Genomic DNA, 10,688 nt, shown 5'->3' with positions numbered 1-10,688 from the left:
TAAATGTTGCCATTTAAACCATGTGTTAAAGACAATGCCCACTGTAACTTCTCTTGCTGCCATTGGACCGTCTGGGCCAATGTTGATGGAACATTCAAAACATGGACTCTGCTTTACAATGACTCTCACTGATGGGGGAAAAGCTGTCTTTTATGGGGTGAATCATTTGTTTGCAACGTGGTTTGGAGATTTTTCTCCATTCTCAAACAAGAATAGCATTTAAAAAGGACATCATGGCTTGGTGGTAGTGTGGAAGTGTCTGTTCCATATGATGAACTGATGTTCTCCGCACTGATTTACTCCAGAATCAGTTTTCACGAATGGTTCAAGGCCACTTTGAGGAGGCAGACATATTCTGGATCAGAATTGCCTGAATTCAAGTGTTTGTAACTCTATTGCATGAATGTTCTACTCCAGAAAAGATAACTTTGTGTTCTATAGTTCATATATGTGTGCCTTATATCTGAGATGGTTGGAGGTATCCAGAGTAAAGGTATGTGATAACACAGATGGCATATCCATCTCTTGCCTTCTATTCCAGGATTATATATTCTACTTAGAGCCAGAGAAGCTGGAGTCAGGCAAAGGGAAATGCTCATATGACCCGAAGGTGGACACAGTATCAGCATTAATAAGTGAGTTTCTTGGCTGCATAATGTCAGTTTTTCTAGTGAGTATTGTATTAGTCAACAAAATCCCTTACAAGAATACTTTGCATCTGAAGAGCCACAAAACACTAAAATCACCCCAAAAGTTGGTAATAAGATTTTTTTTTATCACAATGAGTTTCTGAGAATTCTTACAAAGAAACGGAACGAAAACTATTTAGATTACATTCATTCATTTTCATTTATTAAAGAAGGGATTGCTTCTCCTATTGACATATAACACTGAATTTATTTGTATTTATTTATTCAACTTATATGCCGCGCATCTCATCTGGAGGCAATTCTTGGTGGCTTACAATCATTAAATTGTAATGATTTAATGTAGAATTAAATAGACAATTAGCAGAATTAGTAGAATTATCAACTGTTGTTCTGTCATAACTAATTCATTAATTTAGTGAACTTGATATACCATTAATTCTTGAACTCTCTCAGCAGTTCATAATAAAAATAAAATACAATCAAAGCATTAGAAACAGTTAAGATAGCAAAGAAAAACCAAAGAAAAGAACTAATAATTAAAATGAACAAGGCTTAAAAGTTCATTTTAAAAATGAGTATATGAACAAACTTTGTAAAAGGTAACAAAGACCTTAGGCCCTTCCACACTGCAGAAACTATATTCCAAAGAACAGAGATTGCCACTGGATGAGGTTAACTTCTCAGAGAATTCAGCAAGCATTGAGATAAATATTATTATTATTTATTAAATGTATACAGTGCTGATCTCATGGCACGTGGGAGATGTTTTATTAAATATTCTGGACCCAAGCAATATAGAGCTTTAAAGGTATCCCATCAGGATGCTGAATCCATATTAATTCCACTGATCATGCAGAGCTGCCATAATTTCTTCCTGCAGTTTTAATCCTCTCGCCTTCGTCTTTTGATAATCAACAAACTGTGTGCTTGGCCATATGAAAAAAAAGGGAAGGGACATGTCTTACTGGTTTTTATCCTCATGCAGACCTTTCTGCTTTATGCACCTGCAGATCGATTCCAAGCCTGGACCTTCTCTGAACTTTGGCTAATGCGGTGTCTCCCTTTCCCAGATGGCTTCTCCATCTCTTATGTGGGAACTCCAGTTCCACAGATATTTTGCTTAGGAGGAGAGCTGGAGTTACATAAGCTCACAGCAGGGAGATCATTAGGAATGGTATCATTGTCCTGCTTACCCCAGACTAACTAGTGGCACAACAGCTGCACTGTATCTCTCCACCCCACCCCCCACCCCGCCCAGTCAGTTCCAGGACTGACCAGAGTTCTTGCTTCACACAAAACTCACAGCCCCTTGATGTGACCTGCCAGCCTCTGATTTTGTCCAGGCAACAGTATCCATTTACAGGACAAGCCCTAAAGTTTAAAATTAATTTGGCAGCAGCTGTGACCCCAGTTTGGGAAAAGCAAGAGTTGTGCCCTTATGCCAGTGCATCAGGGCCTGATGAACAGCCTTGCTAGTTCCATTTGGTTCATTATTAAGTCCTCTGTTATGAGCTTTGGAGCAGTAGCATCAGCAGAAAAGCCCCATGTCCCAGGCACACACGCTTTATTTGCATATTTGCTTAACAAAACTGCCAAACAAAAAGATGTTTGCTTTTTGCCCCTGAAAGACTATTTTAAGTCTTTAAGTGGACGTGAGGGGTTAATAGAACAAGACCTACACACACTGGCCGCCTTCCTGCCTCAATTTTCCTAGTGGCTCCTTAGAATTTGGCAGAAGCTAAGAGCTTGGCCTCGGGCTCATTATGAAATATTTAAAAGACTTCTTGGTTTGAATTAAGCTGACCTTCAGAATATAGGGATTCAGTGGGCTTATCTTTAGGACAGGGCCTGGGAATTAGGAAAAATAAGGAAATCTGTGTACTTCACTCTTCCTCTTTCCCATATCTTTCTGCCCAATATTGCTCCCTTTTCAGGTACAAACCACACAGTCCCATCTACTACTAGCTGCATGTACAGTATTTAAAATTTAGGTTGCCTATTGAAGCACTAACCTGAGCAGCGGTTCTTGTGACTAAAGGCAAAACTGTGATAATACAGTTGTCAATACACTTCAGTATTGTTATAGCTGGCCCCATTCAGGAAAAATAAATTTTGGATTCAGTTTCTTCTTCTCTTGACATTATATTAAACACCAAAGGTTCCTCTTTCTGTTTTCTGAGATGGGCCAGGGAATAATCCCCCTAAACATGCTTTCCTTCCCAATATTCAGTTCACATATAGGTTGCGACCCACTATTCTTGTGTACGGGGGAGGGAACGGTCAGGGGGAAGCTCCTTTCTAGTCTTCTTCTGCTCTGTTCATAGAAATATTATGAAATATCCAGACAGTGCTCTTCTCTTCTGTTTGTAGACATCTCTTTCATTCCGCAAATCAGTGGAATGAGTAAATGGGAATCCTAGGTGAGCAGAGTACACTTGCTTTGTTCCTAGCATAGGAAAGAGGGTCATTTATCATCATATAGCTTAACTTTTCCAACCCTAATGCCCTCAACAGAAAAGTTGTGTTGGACAACTTTTTCCAGGACACTCTGCCAGCATGGCAATACAGTCATGACAAGAAATTCTATAAGGCATTCCTTAGAATAGAACAATTGTGTTTTCTTCCTCCCCCTACCCCTATTTTTGCCTCTTGCTCACAGATGAAGAACTCTATGCTGGTGTCTACATTGACTTCATGGGCACAGATGCCGCCATCTTCCGCACTTTGGGCAAGCAGACTGCCATGAGAACTGACCAATACAACTCCCGTTGGCTCAATGGTAAGTGAGGGGCATAACACAACAGAGTTTGTGAGGGAGGACAGAAAAGGAGATTGTGTTCGACAAGTGAGTCCAATGTACATGCCACACTGTGGGAAAGAGAACTGGTGCTGAAATTGATTTCTTAAAAATATTTTTCTGTCTGAAAGCAGCAGAAACATTGTCTGTGCAGAGCTGAAGGGTTCCTACACTCACTTTTTTATTGTATGTTCCTTTAAGAAAGAAATACCAATTAACACACCTATACACTAATTTGCTTTCATTATGCTTGTGGGAATACCCAGCTATCTCCTTCCTTATTTTTAAATCCCCTCTGTCAATGCACAACGTGGTATATGACACTCCAGATTTGATTTCTTCAAAGTATATGGTATCGTGTCAAGTCATATCAGCTTTCTCTGATTGGTTTCTTTTATTTATCCATATATAGCCTGCTCCTAACTCAATTATGAATCTTCATTAAGCTCTTTGGATCCAATCTTCCTTCTTGGTGCTTTGTGGGTCTTTTTTAATTATATTTCCATTCCCATGACACTCTCCATATCTTTCTGCTATATCCTCTTTCATATGATGCACACATTTCTTTTTCAATCTTCATATTACATTGATTCCTCCTTTCTGTTCTATTGTCCTTTGCTCATGCTGTCTATCAATGTTCAAGAAAATGGGATAGAGTTCTTTCTTTTTTCATGCTTGTAGCATCAACAGATCTGAAATGCCTCATGGGTGGGTGGTTTGAAAAACACAGTGTTTGAGGAATATATACTTGTTGATTTGATGTTGCTCAATGCCAAACAACTCTGGATGGCTTGCATTTTAAAAAGTAAAAGCAGTAAAATATTTCAAAAAACCCAAATGATAGGGGTCTAGAAGAAAAAAAAATGAACAAAAAGCAACCGAAAGAAGTTCCCAAGGCCTGGGAGAACAGCAAAACCTTAAAAAGATTTTGGAACATCATTAGGGTGGGAACCAAATGGATCTCTGGAGGGATACTATTGCAGAGGACAGGCACTGTGGCAAAGCAGGTCCAAATGGGTGAACAAATAGAGGAAACCTTGAGGGGTGTCTGCACAATCTTAGGAGATGGGCAGAAACAAGAGAAGATAGGTAGTTCCACAAAGATTCAGGCTTCATAGATGATAGCCAGTCCCTGGAATTCACCAGAAATCCTAGAAGCAAACTACACAGCTTGTGGAGCAGCAGTGTTACATGGGCATACCACGCCACATCCGCCACTGCCCAGGCTGCTGTACTTTGGATCAGTTGTAGCCTCTGGGTAATCTTCAAGGGCAGCCCCATGTAGAGCAGGCTGCAGTAATCTGCAAATGCTCATTTGTTTACGCTTAGCAATATCAGATCGCTGAAGGTGACATAACTGTACCAAGTGACAACTGACCTTTATATAATTTTGTTTAGCCAGCTGGGGAGGAATACAACTATTATCAGCTGGAGGGCCCCTTTGTTTGCTTCCAAGCCTGTGACATATTTCCCCTTCTGTTAATTCAAAAGCAGGCTGTTTCTGGCATTATTCCTCCCTACAAAGTTGATGGTAAAGGGCAGATTTGTATTCTTGTCATTTTTGATAACTGATCCAGAGCATTTAATCCCTCGCCACATCTTGTCCAGCATGCATCATGGAATGAGAGCCAATAAGAAAAGATCTTAGCCTCCTGTTGTTTGTAACTCCAGCTGTTAAGGAACAGCACAAGCAGCTGAGTAAACTGAGGCTGAATATCATATTTAGAGGAATATCATTTTAGTAACTTGAAGAGAGCTATCAGTTGGATTACATGGGACACCACATGCTTGACAATTCTTAATACTGATGTTCTAAAGAAAATAGTCAAACTTCTCCAAATTGCAAGCCTCCTAGAAATTCTTAGAAGTTTCTGAAAGTGGACAGGTGTCCTTGCAGCAACATAAATCTTATGTCAGAGTCTCATACAAAGGAACGTTTGGTACAAATTTTGGTTATTGGAAATGGACATTGAAATAATCAGTTTGGATTTACGAAATATTCCATGTCTTCAATAAGAAAAAGAAATGAGTGGACTTGATATGCTCACTGCAATGTTCTCCACTTGGCTGTATTCAAAAGAAGATATAGGAAGTGTATTTCTGCCAATGCAATGCCAGGCAAGTGAAATCGCCTGAACACATCTTCGTCTGCCTGTTTTACAGAGACATCTACTACTGGCTAGATTGCCAGGCCATACAGATTTCAGACTACTTTCTGATTCCCACATAATATATACTGTCCAATTACCTGTAAAACTTCCTAGGTATTGGACTGCAGGCTAGAACCAGTCCTGGTCAACACATGCCCGAGTGTTATGTTGCTATCTCTAATCTGTAGTTATTCAGCATTGCAAATTCTATTGCAGTAGCTTTTTTCTTGTAGTTCTTTTTAGACAGCACAGTTTATTATCTTATCTTATTTTATTCATCAGTTGAATTTTAGATAAATTTTAATTTTAGTTAACCTAATAGCTTTTTTTAGTTTATACTTTTATAGCAGTTTTATAGCTTTCCCCCTTACCATCTTTTAACTCTGTAGTCTTCACAAGTCCTAGACTGTTCTTATGTTATAGTTATCAATTCTATAGTCTCTGTAGAGTTGATAACTATAGTTATCAATTCTATAGTTGTCAATGAAGTTTTTACTTGATTCTGGTAAAAGTATTGGATTGTGGACTTGTACACTGTGGCAGTTTAGCAAAGATGCAAACAAATATTTTAAGGCATCAGTTTCTGGCATTGGTAACTTCAGAGCAGGTCCACAGGCAGGAAGAATTTTAGTTGTAATATGAAAAAAGATTTTAGTATATACCACCTTCAAATTTACCTACAGAGTATTTTATGAACTAATCCACCACTGCTTGGCATGGATTTAAATATTTTAATAAAATATTTCCAGCTCTAAAAGTCATGAACTAATCAAAACATATCATAAACAAACTTACAGTAAAAAGTGATGTTAATAAACACCTCATGGAAATCTAATTTTGCTGGGGAAATTTATGTAAGGACTAGAACACAGAAATTTTAACAAAAATATAGTTTCAGAGTGTTATATTGATTTAATTAAGATCATATTACACTTGCTGACAATTAGCCAAAATGAAAATTTTGACTTAGACAATCTGCAAACAGAATCTATAAATAACCTAAATGCATGCATGACGTGATGGAAGCAGGGCATTTTTATATTTTACTAAATGAAACAAGGTAGCATATCTGTGGCTACAGTGAAGTCACAACTGAACAAAACTTCATGAACTCTTTGTGAAGGTGCAAAAGCTGTTTTGTTGTTTAGTGAGGGTTTTGGGGTGGTATTGATGGAAATGACCTTGGCAGTATGGCAGGAACCTTGATGAAAAGAAGTTTAACAATATAGAAGATTTCAGAATTTGGCACAACGACAGCCCAACTTTGGTTATCATCAACTGAAAAGAAAACGGTTGTCCATAAAAGGACCTGCAGGGTCAATCAACTTACTCATAACAACATTCTGTTGACACACACACACACACACACACACACACACACACCAAAAACAAAGGCTATGTCTAAATAAATTCTTAATCTTCTAAGTTATTGTTTTCCTGAATGTAGCCCAACCATTCCATGAAGTACTGTGATACAGTATATTATCTGAAAAGAAGCTTTATTTCTTTTCTTAACCATCCTATGCAAGCAACTGAACCACCTTGGACATCTTCTTTTATATGCTAATACATAGGATGTGTCTATAGAAGCTGAACAGAAAATAAGCTGATGCAAGAAATAAAGCACTGAGTGTGGTTTCTATTTAGATAAGGGAACACAGAACTAACAAGTTTGGGATGGCTTTGTTCCTAAATTTTGAGAAACACTGCCTCAGCACGTTTATCTAGTATTACCCATGCATTCCTGTTCACTCATTTCAAGCACTGCTGTGTAAATAAAGAATTCTTTATTTCCTCATTTTACATTACAAATGGGATAATACAAGGAACAGAATTCAGAACACCAGCACGGTGGACTATAGCCCAGTTAATCATGCTGCTTGCTACGTTTTCTCCGGAGCGGTTGTGAATAGCTGCTTAGCTCACTGAATACTGTGTCAACATCTTTTTTTTCTGTTGGCTGAGATAAAGACTTGCCTTGAGTACAACTATCATCACATCCCAGGAGGGGGCTTCAGTGCAACAAACAGCAAGGGGTGTGGAATTCTTTCCAAAAAATAGTTGAGATTTTTTTGGGGGGAAGAGTGGTGGGGCTGGGGTATGAAATATTGCCTAAAGAAATTTTAAAAAACTTTTTGAAGTGTAAAACATTTAAACAATAATTAATTTACCGAGGTAAATCTTTAAAGCAAATTGCATGTCAGAGGCCAGTAAGAAAGGGATTAAAAATCGTACTATCAGCATAGCAATGTTCTCATACAAATCTGTGGCACATCCACATTTACAATCTTGTGTACAATTCTGGTGGCCACATTTGAAAAAGATTATAACAAAGCTGAAAAAAAATACAGAAGAGGGCAATCAAAATCCCCAGGGGCTTCAAATATTTTCCTTTAAGAAAAAAACTGAGTCTTTACACAGCATGTAATTAAGCTATGAATCCATTACCACAAGTTATGGTTGTGGTCACTAACGTCAATGAGTTTAAAAAGAGATTTGATACATTCAAGGAATACAGATCTATTGAGCCATTTGTCTTCAAGACTCTGGTTTCGGTGTGACATGCTTCAAATTGCAAGAGAGCCAAAGCAGGAGATTGACATATCTCCATCTCCTGCTTGTGAATACCCAAAAGACCACTGTAAAAAAACCCAAAATGTAGAAAAAAGGCTCACCTTGGCTTGATTCAGCATTTATATAGGAGGGGTATAAATATATCCCTTCCTCCTCCTGTTTTCCCCACAACAACAACCCCTGTGAGGTGAGTTGGACTGAGAAAGAATCACTGGCCCACAGACTTTCGTGGCTCCACAATATTCTCTTAGGATCCAGAAAATTCACCAAATTACTTCACATATCCAAAAAAATAAAATAAACCAAGATTAGTTTGAGCATGCACTTTGAGAATGAAAATATAAACTAGTGCTGGTGAATCTTGCTACAGTTGCATTATTAAAATTGCTTCCATTCTTTGACCAGATAATTTATGTTCTAACTTTTGGAGAGACAAAGATTCAGATTAAGAGCCAGTTTGGTGTAGTAATTAAGGCATCAGACTAGAAACCGGAAGACAATGAGTTCTAGCACAAAGCCAGCTGGATGAGATTGGGCCAGTCACTTTCTCTCAGCCCTAGGAAGGAGACAGTGACAAACCACTTCGGGAAAACCTTGCCAAGAAAATTGCAGAGACTGGTCCAGGCAGTCACCAGGAATACAATCTGACTGGACGGCACTAAAAAAAAAAAAATTCAGATCAGATTTCTGGTATATGAGCACAGATGTTTCAAGCTAATTTCAAGCGAGACCCAACTTTTGGCATGCAACAACTTTCTTTCAGTCTAGATCATTTTTCAACTGAGAATTTAATTTCAGATAAAAGAATCGTGTCCCAGACAAGGCTACAGAAAATGTGAGGCAAATAGCTGCAATTAACAGAACAAGCAATATGTTCCATTATAATATGCTAGGAAAAATTGCCAGTTGATAGAGTTTCGAGCCAGTTAACTTGGCAGTGCTTTGTATTCTGGAACAATAAGCTAAGTTCAAGCCTTAACTACAGCAGATTTGGAGTATGAAAAGAAAATGGAAGATGTTCCTTTTTCAGTGGGTGAATCCTGACACCAAAATGCTGCCCAGGTATTGTACAGATTTTGTTGCACTTGTATTCTCTAGATTTTGGTGTGCAAGGACCACATTTTCTTAAAGGATATGCTGAGGATCACATTTGACCTCTGACTTCCAGAGAGAGAACTTACAGTCTGTGGCAAAATTGTAGCTACCGGTATTAGGCTCCAGCCATGTATTTTACTATTTCCCCCTTCAAATTAACATTTGAAAACAATGTGTAGAAATGTCTGAAGGCCAAACGGAAGCTTTAAAGCTGTGGTGATGCAGTAGTTAGAATGCACTTCTGCAGGCTACTTTTGCTGACTGCCAGCTGCCAGCAGTTCAGCAGTTCGATTCTCACCGGCTCAAGGTTGACTCATCCTTCCATCCTTCCGAGGTTGGTAAAATGTGGACCCAGATTGTTGGGGGCAATGTGCTGATTCTGTGAACTGCTTAGGGAGGGCTGTAAAGCACTGTGAAGTCGTATATAAGTCTAAGTGTTATTACTATTGCTATTTAGAGGGGGTCAGTTGGGTACCACTGCTGTAAATTTCTGGAGACTGGGAGGAATATTTCTCCAATTCTTTTCTCCTAGTAACTGTCTTGCTTTTATTCCCCTCTGCAGATCCAGCATTTGTCCATGCAAAGCTCATCCCAGACAGTGCTGAGAAAAATGATGACAAATTGTATTTTTTCTTCCGAGAAAAATCCACCGATTCTCCGCAGAGCCCAGTTGTCTACTCCCGCATTGGACGCATTTGCTTGGTGAGTGCAGAAAAAAAACCCAGACTGGATGATGTTGAGAGTTTCCCATACCAAAAAAAAAAAAATCTACATAATCCTAAACATTTCTGTATTCCCTCATCCATCCTTTTCAAATGGTAAAACCCTCCTCTGCTCTCATGGTTATTACACCTCTTATCATACTTTGGTACATTGTTCTATAGCTAGAATATCTGTCTAATCCCATACAGTCATCTCTCTCACTCCCAAAGTTTTCCCTTGTGGGAACATTTTTTTTTTTAAAGAGTCTAATATTCCAGTTTAAGAGCAACCCTAAAAATAAACCTATTGATTCCAGCATGATTAGGTTGCAGTTGTAAACTATAGTCTGTGTGGCTTTGTTTTTTAAAAAAAATCACAACATTTATATCCTAGAGAGAACATATAAGTACTTCTCTGTTGTTCATTATGCCAACAACCTGGTGAAGTGAGTTTTGCTGAGTGTGAGAGAGCGACAGGCTCACCCTTAACCAGTGAAATTCCAAGACTGAGATAGAATTTCAGCCTAAATCTCGCTCTTCTTTGGTATAGAATGACGATGGAGGCCATTGCTGCTTAGTAAATAAATGGAGCACATTCCTAAAGGCACGACTCATCTGTTCTGTCCCAGGGCCTGATGGAATTGAAACACACTTCGATGAACTCCGTATGTATATTCATGGCAGGGATTGCATGGCGGGGGGGGGGGGGGGGGGGGGGGGG

At 38.8% G+C, this 10,688-nt stretch overlaps 1 protein-coding gene across 1 annotated transcript in view; it reads left to right on the top strand.

Moving 5' to 3' along the window:
* The first annotated feature begins 353 nt into the window (after window positions 1-353).
* SEMA3F (semaphorin 3F) overlaps window positions 354-10,688 on the top strand; it is a 23,712-nt gene continuing 13,377 nt past the window's right edge. The window contains exons 1-4 of the mRNA XM_015824756.1: window positions 354-635; window positions 3,310-3,429; window positions 9,829-9,968; window positions 10,518-10,632. Of these exons, the coding sequence (XP_015680242.1) occupies window positions 404-635; window positions 3,310-3,429; window positions 9,829-9,968; window positions 10,518-10,632 (607 nt within the window). The 5' untranslated portion in view covers window positions 354-403. The remainder of the gene's footprint in view (window positions 636-3,309; window positions 3,430-9,828; window positions 9,969-10,517; window positions 10,633-10,688) is intronic.

Source organism: Protobothrops mucrosquamatus, unplaced genomic scaffold (genome assembly GCF_001527695.2).
Source record: "Protobothrops mucrosquamatus isolate PMUCROS unplaced genomic scaffold, P.Mucros_1.0 scaffold2341, whole genome shotgun sequence".
NCBI lineage: Eukaryota > Metazoa > Chordata > Lepidosauria > Squamata > Viperidae > Protobothrops > Protobothrops mucrosquamatus.
The sequence above is the reverse complement of the archived record's forward strand: the minus strand, read 5'-3'. Positions and strand labels throughout refer to the sequence as shown.